The 20183-nt window shown below is 44.8% G+C and overlaps 1 protein-coding gene across 1 annotated transcript; it reads left to right on the top strand.

The window, feature by feature from the left end:
* Positions 1-1192: 1192 nt before the first annotated feature.
* On the top strand, positions 1193-19258 carry STOML3 (stomatin like 3). The gene is made up of 7 exons (XM_074982536.1): positions 1193-1244; positions 9262-9365; positions 10025-10097; positions 11679-11761; positions 13480-13683; positions 17439-17573; positions 17737-19258. The coding sequence occupies exons 1-7, from the start codon at positions 1193-1195 to the stop codon at positions 17947-17949; spliced, it is 864 nt and encodes a 287-aa protein (XP_074838637.1). The 3' UTR covers positions 17950-19258.
* Positions 19259-20183: the final 925 nt, after the last annotated feature.

Here is a 20183-nt window from a genome sequence, read left to right as displayed (position 1 = left end):
GTGCTAGAGAAACTGGGCTGCAGGAGCCCATCCCTGAAGGAAGGCATGCCCCTCTGAAGTGTGCCAGAGACCAGGTCCAGAGATGGTGCTTCAATGCTGCTCAAACCCAGGGAGCTTTGAAGCCCATGGGATCCAAAGGTTGGGTTCAATAGAGCAGCCTGGTGCCCATCCAGGCAGAGGACTGTGACAGACATTATGCAAAACGTAATTAAATATATTGGCAGCAATAGGGAAGCAATGGCTATAGATAGGGAATTTAAAGGTGATGCAGAAAATAAATTGGAAACTATAATTAATGCAACAGAGAGCAAAAGTGTCTCATTGTTTCTGAATAAACCTGCAATGACATTTTGCCCTGTGCCTTTAGACCTGTCCCCAGCCCTGCTATTTGCAAATGGTTTTGTCTTTATTTTCACACTCTAATTACAGCCAATTTTGATATCAGTACTAAAGCAAAAAGTTTCAGGAAGGTATAACAAATGCTTATTGAACCGTATAGTTCATGGGCAATGAAAGGATTTAAACACTGAAAAGGTTTCCCTATGTTTGTATGGTGTCTAGCAACAAAGGACTTCAAATTCATTAGCTTCTAGTTCCTACTGCAGGATGAATGTTTAACAATACTACTAATAATAATAATTGTTAAGGTTTCTCTTATAAGGTTGCAAGAGCACGAGGAGTCACTATGCTCCTTGAAAGATCACTTGCATCATTACATTATTATTTGTATTAAGCTAGTTCCTAGAGACCCTAAGCAAAACTGGGGCCACCTTACACTGAATACAGTAAAAGTGCTGATTAAAAACCTTCCCTGGAGCTTTTACAATCCAACTTTGTCGTCTGTTCCTTTTCTGAGATGACTGTGGCTTCTGGCTTTCATTGCTAAGGCGTGTAGCAATCAATCCTGGAGATGGTTCTGCACCAGCTAGATGTGTTGGGCCAAATTCAGGCTGGAGAGCAGTCATTCAAACCAATAGAGTTACTCCAGAGAGGAACGGGCCCCATCAGACTTTGTTTCTGTAAACATTCTTCCCTCACCTAGGTAACTAATTCCTTGGGGACTCTTTTGCAGGCAAGAGCTTGTTCTTCTGCCACACTGCTCTTTTTCTCAGATGCTTCACCAAGCAGTGTGCCATTTGAGGGGGTGTCTTCATTATGGCCTGTGAGGTAACCAGGATTTCTTTATAATGAGATGGATTCGGAGAGAGGGTCCCCTGGGAAAGAGAGTAAGGAGATGCTAGTGGGTAAGTGTGCCTTCCATGCCCCCTCGGAAAATACCCCCAACAAACGTGTGTGTGTGTGTGTGTGTATGTGAGAGAGAGAGAGAGAGAGAGCGTGTGGTGTGGGCTTAAAGGACTCAGGTTGACAGCCTTGGATTCCTCTATCTCCATGGACAGCACTAGTCCTACTGTCCTGCTCATATGCCACCACCCTTGTCTAGATGCTGACACCTATAGGTGAAAGGCTTATTCAGTGTCCATACCCATACGAGCCTCAGCCTGTCTCTGCTAACACTAGCTGTGAGGGTACCAAATGGTGCCAGTTACAAAGTTTGTTTTATAATGGAGGATTCTAAGAGTTGGACTGAGACCACCAACTCATTTCATCTGAGCCATCAAACAACCTAACAGGTGCCAGCTTTCAGTCAGTGCCTAGTACAGACTGGAGCTATTTACTGGCTCCAGTCTCTCTAGGTTTTCCACTGCATTTGTCACCATGGTGTCTGAGCTCCGACAGGTAAAAAGACTACATATTTAATTCCATATGCTTGAACCATCCAACATCCACCTGTTTTTTAAATGGCTACTAATTCTGTGTGCTGATTGTAGGTCAGACAGACAATGCATGTTGGTATCACTTTGGTTTTAGCACTCTAGAGCAATGTAATCCATATGAAACAATCCTATGGCTGTTAATAAAGAATTAGAAACTTGCTATAAGGTTTTAGACTATCTGATAGAATTCTAGGACTCTCTGATATAGACCCGAGAGTGGCTCCTTACAAGTGTAGCAAAGCTAGTATTTTCATCTCCTAGGACTTTTCCATAAGGGCATCTCTGTCTTGCTCTCCAAAACAGTGGCCTTATGTTCACATAGGTCTGTCTCTCACAGAGTGATGGTCAAAGCACTACAATAATCAGCTCTGTACAAAGACCCAAACTGAAAGCAGCCCTGGTGTCAGGGGCCTGGCTCTTCAAAAGACAGACACACGAGAAATTACAGGCTATGGGAAACTCAGAGGTGGAAGTAGTTAGGAAGGGTTTTTTTAAAATTTTGTTTGTTGCTATTAACCAGTGCTTTTTTGTTTTTAAAAAAAATGGGAGAGAAAGAGGAGCCGGTACTTAGCTGGCTCCCTGTCTGCACCCCATCCCCTGGGCTCCCTCAGCCAATTCTGCCTCCGGGGCTGCTGAGATGCTGGTACTCAGTACCGGCAAGTACCAGCACAAAAAAAGCACTGGTATTAACTTAGTTTGGAAGCTAGCAGACAGGGCAGGCTGGACCCTCCTGAAAGGGGCCTATGCATGGCACCATGGGTGTTGTACTACCCAGTGCAATGCTCAGCTCCAAATTAGGCTCCCTGTTCAGCATGGGAAGAGTTTGGCCCCTGAGGAAGGGAGTCAGAAAAACCCAGCAAGCTGAATGCGGAGCCCGTAAGCAAGCCAGTAGGAGGAGCTGAGGAGGGGGGGATAGGACTAAACCCTGGAATTCAGCACCTAAGTCAGCCCGGGTCAATCCTTTATAACTGAGGTGAGGGGGAGAGAGAGAGAGAAAGAGTGCCTTCTCGCCTTCCCCTATGGAAGCAAGTAGGTCTGGAGTGAGAATCATCTTCTGGGATGTGGTAGCTCTGCTTTCGGACTCCTGATCAACTTTGGCGTGTGGAATCTGACTTTCCCATGTCTTGAGCGAGTGCCCTAATCACTGGGCTGTAGAGGGAGTCTCCTTCTAGTCCAGTGAATATTTAGCTGTTTACCCAAAGTGGAACAGCTTCAACAGGTGGGACTGAGGGAAATCCACTTGAGAGTAGCTAATACCCCCTGGTTAGAGCCCTCCCCTGAGCGGTGGTAGCTCTGTAATCGCAGCCTGCCTCTGGAGTAAACAGCCCTGGTAAGTGGTCTCACAGTCATCCACATCCCGACTTTTGTGCCAGTGCGACATGCTCCATGAACTGCTAGTGGATCAGGTGACTGGTGAGACAGGGCGAGGAACACCTCATTCAGGGTTGGGTGATAATGTATGCTGGGAGGAGGTACTTCACGAATTTTGGTAAGATGTCAGGAGCCACACATTTCTTATGAGTGAAATTACATAACCATCTATTGCAGGGCTATGTAAGGTACAGCCTGCAGGTGGATCTTGCCTGCAGGCTGCATTTAGCCTACATGCTATTTAGATCTCCTGGCTGGGGTAGGGGTAGGGGCTGGGAGCCAGAGGCCTTTTAAATAGCTGCAGGAATGGCAGGTGGTGGCTAAATAGCACGGTAGCCATGGGGGCTGGGAGCCTTTTAAATAGCAGCAATTTAAAGGGCTCCAGACTTGTAGCTCCCAGCCCACACTACTACCACACTGCCTGGCTGCCACATGGGGTTCCTGTAGCTATTTAAAAAAAACATGTCTCCCAGGCCCTACCGCTACCCCAGCCGAGAGATATAAATAGCATGTGGGCTAGATGCAGCTTGCAGGCAGGATTCAGATGTTAGGTGGATTGGATCCAGCCCATGGGCCGTATTTTGCCTTCCCTGACCTAGTTTGTGACTCATACTAGGGCACCGAATCACATGGAGTGTCAGAACAGAAGGGGCTTTGCATGGTCCCATCAGCAGAATTGTAGCCACCTAAGAGCCATCACCAGTTGGCACTTGGGAATTTAGGACTCTGCTGACAGGGGGCTTTGAGGATCTTGGCAACATGTAAATATTTGAGTGTCTTTGAGTTAAGCTTAGAGGTGGAAGTAACAGAGGTGATGTTGTAGTTGGTGTCTGTTATAGACCGCCAGATCAGGGAGAGGAGATAGATGAGGCTTTCTTCAGGCAGCTTAGTGAAGCTTCCAAATCACAGGCCCTGGTTCTCATGGGAGACTTTAATCATCCAGACATTTGTTGGGAGACCAATACATTAGCACACAGACAATCCAGGAAGTTTTTGGAGAATGCTGGGGATAACTTCTTGGTACAAGTGCTGAAGGAACCGACCAGGGGCTGTGCGCAACTTGACCTGCTGCTCACAAACAGGGAAGAAATAGTAGAAGAAATAGAAGAGGGAGGGAACCGGGGCTTCAGCAACCATGAGATTGTAGATTTCAGGATCCTGACAAAAGTAAGAAAGGTGAGCAGTAACATACAGACCCTTGATTTAAGAAGAGCAGACTTTGACTCCCTGAGAGACCAGATGAGCAGGAGCCCTTGGGAAACGAAGATGAAGGGGAAAAGAGTTGAAGAGAACTGGAAGTATTTTGAAGAAGTCTTACTGAAGGCACAGGAACAAACCATCCCGCTGCACAGTAAGAAATGCAAACATGGTAGGCAACCAGGTTGGCTTAACGGGGAAATCCTTAGTCAGCTTAAATTCAAAAAGGATGCATACAAGAAATGGAAACGTGGACAGTTGACTAAGGGGGAGTATAAACATATGGCTGGAGAATGCTGGACAGTAATCAGGAAAGTGAAAGCACAACTGGAACTGCAGCTGACAAGGGATGTGAAGAGTAACAAGAAGGGTTTCTACAGGTATGTGAACAATAAACAGGTTATCAGAGAAGGTGTGGGGCCATTACTGGATGAGGGACCTAACCTAGTGACAGGTGATGCAGGAAAAGCTGAAGTACTCAATGTTTTTTGCCTCAGTCTTCACGGACAAAATCAGCTTCCCCATGACGGTCCTAGACAATGCAGTATGGGAAGGTGGAGGGCAGCCATCTGTGGGGAAGGAAGAAGTTCTGAGCTATCTAGAAAAACTAGATGTGCACAAGTCCATGGGTCTGGATTTAATGCACCCAAGGGTACTGAGGGAATTGGCAGAGGTCATTGCTGAACCTTTGGCCATCATCCTTGAAGACTCTTGGAGATCAGGGGAGATACCAGATGACTGGAAGAAGGCAAACGTAGTGCCCATCTTTAAAAAGGGAAAGAAGGACAATCCAGAGAACTATCGACCTGTCAGCCTTACCTCAATCCCTGGGAAAATAATGGAGGGAATCCTCAAAGAATCTGTTTTGGAGCACTTGGAAGAGGGAAAAGTGATCAAAAGTAGCCAACATGGATTCACCAGGGGCAAGTCCTGCCTGACCAATCTGATTAGCTTCTATGACGAGGTAACAAGCTCTATGGACATGGGGAAGTCAGTGGATGTGATATACCTTGACTTCAGCAAAGCTTTTGATACCGTCTCTCACAACATTCTTGTCCATAAGATAAGGAAATATGGATTGGATCCTTGGACTATAAGGTGGATAGAAAGCTGGCTTGATGGTCGGGCCCAACGGGTAGTGGTTAATGGCTCAATATCTGGATGGCGGTCTGTTTCAAGCGGAGTGCCGCAAGGGTCAGTTCTGGGGCCAGTGTTATTCAACATCTTTAGGGGGGGAGGTAGATTCGTTGGAGGGTAGAGAGAATCCAGAGTGACCTGGATAAATTGGAGGACTGGGCCAAAAAAAATCTGATGCGGTTCAACAAGGAGAAGCGTAGGGTCCTGCACCTGGGGTGGAAGCATCCCAAACATTGTTACAGTCTGGGGACCAACTGGCTCAGCAGCAGTACGATGGAAAGGGACCTAGGGGTTATGGTGGATGAAAGGCTGGATATGAGTAAACAGTGTGCCCTCGTAGCCAAGAAGGCTAACGGCATACTGGGGTGCATTAGGGGGAGCATTTCGAGCAGATCTAGAGAAGGAGTTATTCCTCTTTATTCGGCACTGGTGAGGCCACATCTGGAGTATTGTGTCCAGTTTTGGGCCCCCCAGTATAAAAAGGATGTGGATTTGCTGGAGCAGGTTCAGCGAAGGGCAACAAAAATGATTAAGGGTCTGGAGCACAAGACCTATGAGGATAGGCTGAGGGATTTGGGCTTGTTTAGTTTACAGAAGAGAAGACTTAGAGGTGATTTAATAGCAGCCTTCAACTTCCTGAAGGGGAGCTCTAAAAAGGAGGGTGAGAAACTGTTCTCAGTGGTATCAGATGGCAGAACAAGGAGTAATGGTCTGAAGTTGAAGAGGGAAACGTGTAGGTTAGATATTAGGAAAAACTACTTCACCAGGTGGGTGGTGAAGCATTGGAATGTGTTGCCTAGAGAGGTGGTGGATTCTTCATCCCTTGAGGTTTTTAAGTCCCGGCTGGACAAGGTCCTGGATGGGATGACTTAGTGGGGATTGATCCTGCTTGAAATAGGGGGCTGGACTAGATGACCTCCTGAGGTCCCTTCCAGCCCTGTGATTCTGTGATTCTGTAACAGATATTTTGAAGAATAAGCATTCTTGTGTCTGATGAAGTGGGTCTTTGCCCACAAAAGCTTATGCTCCAAAATATCTGTTCATCTCTAAGGTACCACAGGACTTCTTGTTGCTTTTGAAGATACAGGCTAACTTGGCTACCTCTCTGATACTGTTAGAGTTGTTCATGTTATGTTTGACAATATAAGTGAGTTAATCAGCTCTGACATTAGCAATCTTTTTCTGCCAGAGCTCAAATGCTTGTGTAATTCCAGCAGACCCAATCAACTATGGGCAGAATTGAATCTGGGGCCTCTGGAGCTCCGTGCATGAGCCTGTAGATCAGCCTCGTTATTTGGTCTGTAGGTGGTCTCAGTGCCACTCGATGGGAGAATATACTGTGCCAGAAGGTGAGTGGGTTATACTCGCAGAATAGTGAGCTGGGCAATGTGAAGGAAAGGCTTCCTTGGGTCAGCTAGTCCATTTCTCTCCTTTCTTAGGACATGGACTCAACAGATTGCCACCTGTCAGGATTCAACTTAACTATTTCAACTTATGCTCATTCTGTGAGCTCTTGGTCTTTTGCGGCCAGCTGATGGGAGAAACTTTTGTCCGTTTGCTGATGATGCCATGTACCTGCTATAGCAGAAGCAGGCAAGTTATAGCTCAGGGCTGTGGGGGAGAGCTTTGGGTGCTGTTCTTGCCCCCAGCAAAATCTCAGCGATCATTGGCTAGTGTCACAAGCTGCCCCTGACCCCAGCAAAATCTCTCATCTACTATTGGCCAGAAACAAGTGGGCGGGGGCAGCACGGCAAACCCTCCCCGCCCCCAGAGCTGAGAGCCACATGGAACAGCTGCTGCACTGTGGCTGCTGGCAGGCAGGGAATCCTTCCTCAGAGTGTTGCTGACCAGGAGTTGCTCAGGTAAGCACCTCCTGGCCAGATCTTGCCTCTGGCATCCCCTCAACAACCTTGTAACTGCTCCTACATCCCTGCCCCAGTCAGAACTCCTTCCTGCACCCAGACCCCTTCCCAGATCCTGTGCCCCACTATCCTGCCCCAGGACACAATCCCATCCTTCACCCAACCTCCATCTAAGACTCTCACCCTCTTCTGCACCCCAGTCCCATACCCTGAGCTCCCTTCTGCACCCAAACTCTACAGAAAAGTGCAGCCCTTGACCACTTACCCAGATCTTGGTGTGCCCCCCCATCACATCAAAAATTATTGCCCACCCCTGAGCTCTAGGCTGACACTTCAGAGATGTGTAGTGAGTCTTAAATGACCAGTAATAGGGCAGGATGTGTGGTGGGGAAGCAGCAAAGACTGTTAAATGTTTTTAACACTAATCCCTGAGGGTCCTTGTCTGTCTTCTGCCATACCTACCTGAGGTTTGCATGGTCATTTACTCAAGGGAACTGCTCAGATCCAGCAGCAGATGATATTTCATGGGCAACTACTCTGAACCTGGCCTCCTAGATTTGTGTCTTTTCTGTTAGCGTGTCAGAACAAAAGATTGGATCCAAATGCTCCCAAATGTGGAGTATTAGCATAAGATGCCCACACAGTTCACATGTAAAAAGCTAGAGCACAAATGGTGGGAGGTGTCAAAGACCTTAAACTCCGCCCTCTTGGACTCAAGCCTTTCACCCTGGAAATGATCAAGTTTCTAGCAAGGGCCTCAGAAGTATGGTGCAGCAATGTCTTTCCTCACAGGTTGTGGTGGGGGCAGTGGGGATGGTGGAAGGTTTTTTTACAAGTTATACAAGGAGAAGGCTTTTGCACGAAGTTTGGAACCCAAGCAGACCAAGTGAGCAGAGAAGACTTTTGTTCTGCTACAGGGGTATATGTACATGGGGAAGCTCAGGCTTCAACCACAGGTTGCGTTCAGCCCTGTGTGGGAGTGGGGCTGATGCAGTTTGTTTGGAACAGCCTTGACGCTCAAAGCATCTGAGCAGGCCTCCTGTGTATCCTGCTGTAGGGTGCTAAGGCCTTTGCTCTCTTCCTCTCAGCTCAATGGCTCCGTCCACTTCTTCTGTCCTGGTTCCTATTACTTACATCCCAGCAGCTCCTCTTGCATGTGGCTGGGCTGGATTTGTTCCTTTTTCTGTGGGGGAAAAAAGAACTCTTGGCTTTTCTTTGCTTCTTTGCAGCTGTGCTCCTTAGGTCTCCTTCCCTTGCTACCCTTCTCCCCCCAACCTAAGTAATGGGCTTTCCAGGCTCTACCCTAACACAATTAATAATCAATTAGTGCTGAGGCCAGTCAGCAGGACCAGAGACAGCAAAGAACTGCACAGAGGCTAGTCACACAGCTGCACATTTTGACAATCACTCATTTAAAGCATTTTAGACATTAGGTGAGCAGGTTGGCTCGTGACACCAGAAGTTGCAAATCCAAAATATCCTGGGCAGAAACACTGACAGGCACAAGCAAAGGGCACAATTGTCCAAGGGCCTGAGCAATTGAAAAGGGTTTAGGGATCCTTGTCCACCATAACTGCTGCTGTGTCAGCTGTGAATTCTGGTCCCCTTTAAATTATGTGGGTAGGGCCAGGGTTCCTGGGTGCACGTGGAGTGGTACCAGTGGCAGTGAGGTAGCTGGGCAGGTATGTGGATGCCTTGGCCATGCTGGATGTGTGGTCTTAATGACCTAGCCTAGCTGCACATCAGCACCACCCAAATGTCAGGTGGAAGGCCTCCCTGTGGGGCCTGTTGACTGTTCCATCATGGGGTATGGGGCTATTTGCCACATGTAGAGCTTCTTTGTTGTACCAGATGTTTTATAATAAACTCAGCAGACTGACTAGGCAACTGACAATGGGTCCTGTCTTTTTATTCTACAGCAGATAAGAAGGAAGGAATTGGGGTCTGCGGCTGGATCCTCATTTCATTTTCATTCCTGTTGGTGCTTATAACCTTTCCTTTCTCTATCTGGATGTGCTTCAAGGCAAGTTGATGGGAAGTGGAGCACTGAGAGAACGGTCTATTGTTTATTATGTATTTCATCGGGGCAAAAGCCATTTGTATCACATATTATGAGGGAAAAGTTTTTGTATTTAAGGTGCAAAATTTGGATGCGAGTGTTCTGTGTTCTGGCCCATGTTCTTCCACAGGCTTTCTGTATAATCTCTGACAAGTCATCTTCATTCTCTGTGCCTTCAGGTCTCACACAGGGATACTACTTCCCTACTTCACAGGCATGCTGAGAAATAAATTAATAAATGTTTTTGAGGTGCTGTGAATGAGAAACTGAGAAAAACTGATCAGAAATACAAATTCAGATCCACAGTTGCATGGTTTTACAAGCTCAGGCCAAAGCCTGCAAACCCTTCTCCACGCAATGAACTTGAAGTATGAGAGATGAGTAGTCCCAATTAAATCAATGGAGCTACTCAAATAAATAAAGATAATCACATGGATAAGTATGCTGGGATCAGGGCTTGACATTCCAGAGAAAGAGACAGGCTGAGGGGCTTGCAGGAGAACAAGACTAGAAACGCATAGTTACGTACACATTTATTTTGATCTTTCAATGTGGTTAGAAGGCTATAAGGCCAGGGAGAGGTGGTGGTAGTGTTAAACTCTATTTTAAAAACATTTTTGTAGGTTATCAGAGAATATGAGCGTGCTGTCATATTTCGGCTGGGACGTATAGTATCTAAAAAAGCAAAGGGCCCAGGTGAGTAAATATGGTTTTATTTTGTTTTCACCGTAACCAAATATTCTGCACCTGATGTTCCATAAAATCCTAGTTCAGCGAATGGGTGATGCAAGGAACCTGTCCAAGGCACAGTAACAAGTAGAAAGTAAATCTTTGTCCGTTAGCTTTCTGCTTGCTTTCACTATATTGAGAGGAAGGCAAAGATCCTGAGAGCTAAATCTGGCATTATCATAGCATAAAGATCACATTCAGGAGAAGGATGGTTTTGTGTGGACAAAGACTTAATCTGAATTCTATTCCCCATTTTGCCAAACTTCCTGTATGACCATTGACAAGTTATTTAATCTCCCTGGACCTCAGTTTGCCACCTGTAAAACGGGGATAACACTTCCTTTCTCTCCTGTTTTATCTGTCTTGTCCATTAAAAGTTGTAAGTTCTTTGGGACAGGGACAGTCTCTTACTGTGTGTTCACAGCAACTTGTACGACACCTGGGCCGTGTCTACACGAGCCCCAAACTTCGAAATGGCCACGCAAATGGCCATTTCGAAGTTTACTAATGAAGCGCTGAAATGCATATTCAGCACTTCATTAGCATGCAGGCGGCTGCGGCACTTCGAAATTGATGCGCCTTGCCACCGCGCGTCTCGTCCCCACGGGGCTCCTTTTCGAAAGGACCCCGCCTACTTCGAAGTCCCCTTATTGCCATCAGCTGATTGGGAATAAGGGGACTTCGAAGTAGGCAGGGTCCTTTCGAAAAGGAGCCCCGTGGGGACGAGACGCATGGCAGCGAGTTGTGTCAATTTCGAAGTGCCGCGGCCGCCCGCGTGCTAATGAAGCGCTGAATATGCATTTCAGCGCTTCATTGGTAAACTTCGAAATGGCCATTTGCGTGGCCATTTCGAAGTTTGGGGCTAGTGTAGATGTAGCCCTGGTATCATAGTTGGGGCCTTTGAGTACTGCTGTCATAGGAAATAATAAGAATGGAATGCTTTCTACATTATTATAACAATTACTTTTGCAGAGTATAGATGAAAGACAATCCATTGGAAAAGGTACAGAGACAATGTAAGTGTGGAATAGGAATGGAGAGTGCCCCCTGCCCCTTATCACATAACCATCTCTTGTTCTGTTCTTAAAACCACCATGTGGCCCAAAAAGTGGGCAGGGCCAGGGGTTAGGGGAAGACCCACAATAAGTGATGTAGTGTCCCTGACCCGCCATCCTTAACTGTTAATGCTTTAAATAGACAAAAGTTTCGAGGGAAAAAGAGGCAAAGAAAAAGAAAGTAAATTGCCCAAGATTCCATGGCAGAGCTCAGAACAGAATGGAGTTCTCCTGACTCCCAGTTCAGTGCACCCAACTGTACTAAATTCACAATAACATTGGAATTGTGACATCTGGATTTGTTTCCAGTATATGTGTAAAAGTCTGAATCCTCACACGAAAGAAGAAATGCTGTGGTAATGAAACATCAGAATACCTCTGAGGACCATCCTAATTGTACAATAGAAATAGTTATTTTCAGAGTTTTGTTTCATACACAATCAGAATTTAGCCTACAATGTTTCAGCTTTGGCCTTTTCTTCTTTTTTTACAGGTTTGATCCTGGTTCTTCCATGTACGGATGTTTTTGCCAGGGTTGATCTTAGAACTGTTACTTGTCACATTCCTCCACAAGAGGTAACAACTGCTCAAAAGCCATTCACACTGAAAGTCAAACCTGAAACAGTTTCAATTTTTAACATGTCAAACTAAGAAATAAATCTTATTGCCTCAGGGTAGGTCTACATATCCCATAACAGCCATTATTTCTCAATAACTATTTTAGCGTCTACACAGTGTAACTGTTATTTCAATACAATTTTATAATAGCAGTTGATTATTTCGAAACTGATAAACCTCATTCTACGAGGAATAGGGACTGTTTTGAAATAGCTATTTCAACATAGGTGCTCTTAAGACAGGCTGCATTTACACTAAATTCCCCTTACGGAAGGGGAATGTAAATGCTGCAAATTGGAAATGCAAATGAAGTGCTGATTTACATATCGCTGTTTCAGAAGTGCTGTTTTCAGGGAAAAAAAACAAACCAAACAGAGTAGATGGGGTTCATTCAAAAGGAAATCCTTCTTTTGAAAGCACCCTTCTTCCTCATATTTTTCAGGAAGAAGGATTCTTTCAAAAACAGGGTTTGTTTTTGAATGAACCCCATCTGCAATGCTTGGGGTTTTTTTTTGTTTTTTTTTTTTTTTAAATTGCACTTCCAGAACAGTGAGTGGCCACTATTATGCAAATGAGACATGCCATATGTAAATTATTTGCATTTCTGACTGGCCGTATTTGCATTCCCCTTCTGAAAGGGGAATGGAGGATAGACGCAGCCACAGAGAATAAAGCCTGTTTGAAAATAAGCCATGGTGCATCCACCGGTTCTATTTCAAAACAGCATCTATGGGATGTGAACTTTCTGAGTCACTATAGGGGCTCGTCTGCATACTTAACTAAATCTAATTCTTGATCTTCCCCCCCACCCCTCCACTCTCTGATTTGCTCACCTTGATTATCTTTTTCTGATTTGTCCTCCTTGCTTACTGTTTTTGGTTCTCTGTGTCTTAAATATTGAGTCTGTTCTGGTCTGGATATGGTCTGAAGAAGTGGGTCTGTCCCACAAAAGCTCACCTAATAAACTATTTTGCTAGTCTTTAAAGTGCTACTTGACTGCTTTTTGTTTTGATAGTGTATAGACTATCACGGCTTACTCTCTGTTACAGGATCTACGGCTGTGGCTACGCTAGCCCCTGCCTTTCAGAAGGGGTATGTAATGAGCCACATGGGCAGATGCTAATGAGGTGCTGCCATGAGTATGCTGTGCCTCATTAGCATAATGGTGACTGCACATTTCAAAAGGGCCGCTTTCGAAATGCATGCTGCTTGTGTAGACGGGGCCTTTCAAAAGGACCCCTGGACTTTGAAAGCCCCTTCTTCCCATCCACATTCTCCACTACTTTTATGTGCTTGAACCAGCACATCCCTTGCCCTTTAGAGAAGCAAGAACGTACCTCCAGTTGAGTTAGTACCTGGACAAGTATCAAGGTCCTAGTCCACAAAACAGAAATAGGGCAATCACCTGTATATATTCAACGACTAGTGAGCTCAGAATAAATATAACTGGTCCACATATTACTGGGAGGATCATGTCAATATTTTTAACCAAATGTTGCTTTGGTTTAGAAGTTATAAAATCTAGGGTGATGCCGCTGAAGTTAAGTTCTCTAGATTACTTGGATTTATAGTGGCTTCTTATCACATTACAGGAGACAAAAGCCTCCATAGCATTGGATTATGTGTATCCTGGACAAAATTAGCTAATTTCAGTATGTTTGTTTGTTTTTTCATAGATTCTTACGAAAGATTCTGTAACTACCCAAGTTGATGGAGTTGTCTATTACAAAATCTACAGCGCTGTCTGTGCAGTGGCTAATGTCACAAATGTACATTTAGCCACCTACTTGCTGGCACAAACCACTTTGAGAAATGTTCTAGGCACTCAAACCCTGTCACAGATCCTGTCTGGTCGAGAAGAGATTGCTCACAATATCCAGGTAAACCTGCGTCTCATGTCCCACTGATGGGCAAAGAGTCCCATTTTATGGCATATAATCTTAGGAATATTTGGCCTTTTTTAAATAGAAATCTAATTGTAAATCTTTTCTTATATCCTCTCAGTTACAGATATCTCCTATGGCAAGTTATGGAAGAAATACTGTAAAAATACATCCTTGGAATATCTGATAAATCTAGTAATCTCTTGTTTACAAAAACAACCAAGCATCTCTGAATTTAACATTTAGAGAAGTGAATGAGACAGTTAAGAGTCTTAGTATGGGGCTCCCTGCCACTTCTTTAGAAATGATCAACAACATGCAGTGATGGAGAAATCCACAGTTACCAGGATGCTCTGTCTTAGTCATGTTGACTTTAAGGTGGGAAGGGCACACCTCGAACATCTAGTCTGATCTTCTACCCATTATAAGCCACAGAATCTTACCCACCCACTCCTGTAATAGATCCATAACCTCTGGTTAAGTTACTAAAGTCCTTAAATGATGAGTTAAATACTTTAAGTTACAAAGAATCCATCACTGACACTAGTTTAAACCTGCAAATGACCCAGGCCGTATCTTGCAGAGAAAGGTGACCCCCACCCAGGGTCTCTAGCAGTCTGATTTGGAGGATAAATTCTTTCCCAGATCCAAATATGATGACTAGTTAGAGCATGAGCAAGTGGGCAAGACACATTCAGCAGACATCTGGGTAGCAATTCTCTGTAATAACTCAGAGTCCTCCCCATTGAGTGTTCCATCACCAGCCATTGAAGATATTTTGCTGCTGGCAGTTGCAGGTCAGCCAAATGCCATTGCAGGCTACTCTGTCATTCCATAAACTTAACTGGCTTCAAGACTGAGCTTGCTTGGGCTTTTTGGGTTGGATTTTTTGTTGCCCCTCTCCTTTCCTCCCCACCCTTCCCACTTCCCTTGGACTTTGCTCCTCAGGTGTTTAGAAACCTTTATCTAATTTCAAGTCCTAAACTTGTTGATGGCCATTTGTTCTTGTTTCCACTTTGACACTTAAATAACTGATCACCTCCTGGTATTTCTCTCACTGATGTATTTATAGAAACTAATCATATCTCCCCTCAGTCTTCTTTCACTTAGGCTACACAGGCCAAGCTCTTTAAGTCTCCTCTCCTAAGGTAGGTTTTCCATTCCTCAGATTGTCCTAGTGGCCCTTGTCTGTACCTGCTCCGGTTTGAACTCTTCTTTCTTAAACATGGGGGATTAGAACTGCACACAGTTTTACAGATGAGGTCTCATGATTGCCTTGTGTAACAGTACCAACACTTCCCTGTCTGCTAAAACTGCTTCACCTGATATGTCCCATAACAGTTTTCATAGCAGCACCACGTTGATGGCTCACAATCATTGTGTGATCAGCCATTTCACCCAGGTCTTTTCCCTCTGCTGTCATTCCTACTGCTGTGTCCCCAGCTTACAGCAAAAACTTTTGTTAGCCCCTAATTACATGTACTTGCATTTGCATTTATTAAATTTCATCCTATTTCTATTACTCCAGTTTCAGGAGAGCCAACAGCCTCCATGTACCTCTGAGCAATGTAAAGGGGGCTCTGGCTCTGTGCTTTGGGTAGGTGGGGGCAAATGAGGATGAGGCAGGGCTTGGGCAGCCAGCCTTCAGCACTGCCCAGAGCGCACTGCACCCCAACTCTCCAGCCCAGAATGTATGGTGAGAATGCACTGCGCTCCAGCAGCAATAGTAGTGGCCAGAGCTTCAGGGCCACTTTGAAGCACCAGGTCCTAGAGCAACTGCTGCCTTTTCCTGCCTCCCTCATTGGGGGGCCTGTCCAGCTCACAAGGTTGTCCTGATCACCTTGGTTGGTATTCCAATCTCTGTGTGATATAATTGGAGATACACATCTCCTAGAACTGGAAAGGACCTTGGGAGGTCATCTAGTCCAGTCCCCTGCCCTCTTGGCAGGACCAGACACCATCCCTGACATCTATTTGCCCCAGTTGGCCTCCTCAAGGATTGAGCTCACAACCCTGGGTTTAGCATGCTAATGCTCAAACCACTGAGGTATCCCTCCCTTTCTGTACAAGCAATCCCTCCAACTTTGTGTCAGCTGCTAATTTTATTAGCACACATTTTTTTGTGCCCAGGTCAGTAATAAAAATGGTTATTAAGATTGATCCCTGAGGCACTCAAGCAGTAACCTCCCTCCAGCTTGAGAGGTTACCTTTCAGTATGACCCCTTTTACTCTCCCCTTGAACCAGTTCCTAATCCATCTTTCAATTCTCATATTAATTCCCCGCTTCTCCATTTTACTGAAACATTCCATTGTGGAACTGTATCAAATGCCTGATTGAAATCCAGGTAGATTTTGTGTCTTAAAAATTTGTTATCTTCTCAAAGAAGGAGATCGGATTGGTCTTGCATGACCTACCTTTTGTAAAACAATGTATTATCGTGACCTGGTGCTTGATTAAACTTTGTCATTAGCCATCTCTTATGCCATGTCAGTAAAATGTATTGACTTGAATTGAACTGAACTGGACTGAATTGTTACCAGGGTTTATATCCTTCACTGCCCCAAAGGCTTTCTAGGGATTTTCACTCTGGCAGTTGAGAGGGGATATCGGAGAGACAAAAAATCTAATTTCCTCTTAGATATCTGGAAGAGTATGCAGTAGACCCTGCAACTTATGCAGAGGTTGTGTTCTTGCAGAACCCTCATGTAAGTCGAATTTTGCATAACTTGGAGAGGCCAGGAAACTGACCAGTATGGTAGAGCTGGTCAGTTTCCTGTCTCCTGTGAGTGGCGGGGAGCTGCAATGGTCAGTTTCCCGGCTCCCCTGAGGGGCAGGCAGACCAGAGCCAGGCACCAGCTCCCCTCCATTCAGTCACGTTAACCTGAGATACGCGCAACTTGAGTGTGCATATCTCAGGGTTCTACTGTAAGACCAAAAATAAAATTAAAAAAAAAAAACAAAAAGAAAAACTCACGCCCTCCCCTCTTCTAGCAGCCAGGAGGCAATGGCGCATGGTGAGACAGGCAATATATCATAACATTTTGCCAAAGTCTGATGAGGAAGAATCCCTGTTCTTGACTGCAGTAGCACTTAGGAGTCCTACTTGTGACCAGGATCCCATTGTGCAAGGCATAGTGATACATCATACTGATTTTATGGCTGGCAAATAAAGCAGTGCAATTTCACAGTGTCACTTGCACGCTTCTGAGGTTCTCTGTGGCTCCAAGTGATGATAGAGTAGCTTGTCTGTGACGAAGGACTGAGTACTGTTCTTTTACATAGGGTACTTACCCTTTTATATTATGTTATGTTCTCTTGACCCTTTATGAACCACTGCTACTCTTGAATCTGCTCAAGCAAGCACTTTCGCACACGAGGAATTTAGCTCAAGACAATCTGTAGGTCTGGGCCTGCAGGGCTTTAATGCTGACCAGCAAATAGCTTCTTTCAAAGCTGTTCTCACAGTTAGAACCAATACTAGAAGAATAGCATATCTTGTCCATAAGCATCATCGCCTCTCCATCACATCACAGATCTGAGACTAATTTGCAACTAATACTTATTTAGCCATTTGACCCATCCCTGAATGCAGATCATAATTTCCACTGATTTATTTATTTTTTTTAGTTATTCTTTTCCACTTGTTTTGGAATTCTGAGCGTGCTCAAGATCTGAGACGTTATGGTTAGTGTGATTTGTCATTTGTCACAGGGTACTGATTTTCATATATTTTTCTTTTTTTTAAAAAAAGTCCATCCTTGATAATGCTACCGATAGATGGGGAATCAAAGTAGCACGAGTGGAAATCAAAGATGTTAGGATCCCTATGGAGATGCAAAGAGCTATGGCTGCTGAAGCTGAAGCAACCCGAGAAGCTCGAGCTAAGGTAAGACCCACACGGTAATATTTCGTGCATTCTTATAATGGAGTGCTTCAATGACCCTGTATGTCTTTTGAAGGTCAAACCTTTGGCTGTGGCGTTTTTTGCTTCAGTTGGAGGATGGCTATTCTTCACTGCCACCAATGCATCTGCTTCTATCACATTTTAGGTCATAGCAGCAGAAGGAGAAGTGAATGCTTCCAAGGCACTGAAGCAGGCCTCCACGGTGCTGGTTGAGGCTCCAGCAGCTCTCCAGCTGCGCTACTTGCAGACCTTAACCACACTGGCTACGGAGAAGAATTCCACCATTCTCTTTCCTCTGCCCATAAACGTGCTGCAGGGTTTTAATAACAATAATAGGACAAAACCAAATTTTTACTAAGGCCCTTTTACGCTGGCTTCTTTAGTTCAGGGCATTTTACAGGGATTTATGAGAGGCTAGCCTTTGCCAATGACCAGAATTAATGTAGAAAGCACATTTCGATACCCTGCCTCGGGGTTAGCTATGTAGAGATGCTCACAAGCCAGGCCACTGAATCTGAATGCCCCCACATTTGTCAGGGATTCAAATTTCAGATATCCAACTGTTGTGGCTCAAGCTCACCTCTGGGTAAAAAGAGAAGAAATTTGATTAAAACGTAGATTCATCTTAAATGGAGATGTTCCCTTTTGATGTGACTTGATTTTACAGTCCCTCGCTTAGCAGGCACTTGGTGATTTGTTTGCTCCCCATCTGCCTGCCTCCACTGCAATTTTTTTGAAAGCCCCAGTGTCATGACAAGAACAATGAGGGATTCTTTGATCATCACTAGAACCACCAAATAATGTAAGAGCTATAGTCTGGGGGCTATCTCTGAAGAACACTTAGGTGACATCTAAATATTGGTTATAGGCACTTATGCAGTCCAAAGCTGAGTCTTTGTTTAGCCACATACCATGAAATACCTACACACAGCTAGTCCTTTATTTAAACCAGACCTACATATCTGGAAGACACTGTTGTAGATAGTCATAGTGAGAGACTTCCTCTCCTTTCACACATGCTCTGATGGGTCGCGAAAGAGTCGACATTGTCAAGTGTCATCTGTGGCATTTGAGTTAACACCGTTTGGCAGCAATAGGGTAGATCACGCCGCGGGGCTATCGGACCAGAGCTCTGCTTAAGCTACCTGCCACTTGATCACATTTTGAAGGTTTCCTTCTCAGCCAGAGCAGCTGTCTTAAAAAAATAGAGCAAAAGGAGTGACCCTGGAGAATAGCTGAGAGATCTGTCCATCTGCCCCCAGTTGACCTCTGCTGCTAGAGAACATTAGAAAGGAACATGGGAGCTGCCAGGATCCATCCAGTCCAGGATCCTGTTTCTGACATTAGCCAACACCCAATGTGCCAGAAGAAAGTATGAGAACTCTGTAGCAGGCAGCTGTGCAGTGAGGTGTTCCCTCCCCGTGTAAGTGTAACACTGATCTCGAATAGTTGGAGATTGGCTCAAACCCTCAAGCAGGAGAGTTAGCTTCACTTCTGAAACTTTGTGTTAGCATTAAAAATTAAACCTCTGGCTACTCTAGTTAACGATAGAAATGGCCAAGCCTTTATTTTTGTGTTACTTTTTCTGTGCTTTGATCTTAAAGATATCTTGTAGCAGTACGTTTTTACAGTCTAATTACATATTATATGAAAAAAGTATTTCCTTTCATCCATTTTGAATTGTCTGCCTTTTTATTTCCGTTGCATGTCTCCTGGTTGTGTTTTGAGTCTGAGAGAACAGAAGCTCCCAATTTACCTCTTCCAGCCCAGGTATTACATTTTGTATGTTTTCATCAGGTGTCCCCCTTTCTTGCTTTACGAGTGATATTCCATGTCCAGTGTCATTCTCATTGCCCTAAGCTGACTGCCGCCCCTACACCTCTAATTCTGCCATATCCTTTTTGTCATGGCCTGAGAGGAAAAGAGTATCAGAGAGGTAGTCGTGTTAGTCTGTATCTTCAAAAACAAAAAAGTCCTGTGACACCTTTTGGACTGACAGATATTTTGGAGCATAAGCTTTTGTGGGCAAAGACCCGCTTCATCAGATGCATCTGCTGAAGCGGGTCTTTACCCATGAAAGCTTATGCTGTAAAAATATCTGTCAGTTCATAAGGTGCCCCAGGGCTACTTCTGTTTTTGAGAGGGAAAAGTCCTGTTGTGTGCTTATGATGCTCCATAAAGTCACAAGTGCGGTACAGACCTAAATAACCAGGTGTTTAATTGACTGAAGATGTGTTTATTATCTGTATGTAAGTCATCCATCTATTCTCTTAGCTGGCTGCTGCAGATATCTGCATCTCTGGGCATCCTGGTGCAATCATACATTTTATATATTTCTAAGGGCTCCATTTCATCAGTATCTAAGGTCTGGTTTCCTCACTCCTGAGAGATGAAGCTATTCCAGCCTCCTGCTCCACCCACTGTAGGTCATGTCTACTCTACAACAGTGCAGCTGAAGCACATCTAACTATTGTTGTACAAGCTAGAGTCAGCCAACAAATACAAAAATTAATGGCCACTGCAACTATTGTCCAGGAACAGTTTGATCTCTCCCCTTTGGTTACAGGCCATTTTTAGGGATATGTTCCCACA

This window comes from Carettochelys insculpta, chromosome 1 (assembly GCF_033958435.1).
Source record: "Carettochelys insculpta isolate YL-2023 chromosome 1, ASM3395843v1, whole genome shotgun sequence".
Classification (NCBI taxonomy): domain Eukaryota; kingdom Metazoa; phylum Chordata; order Testudines; family Carettochelyidae; genus Carettochelys; species Carettochelys insculpta.
The sequence above is the reverse complement of the archived record's forward strand: the minus strand, read 5'-3'. Positions and strand labels throughout refer to the sequence as shown.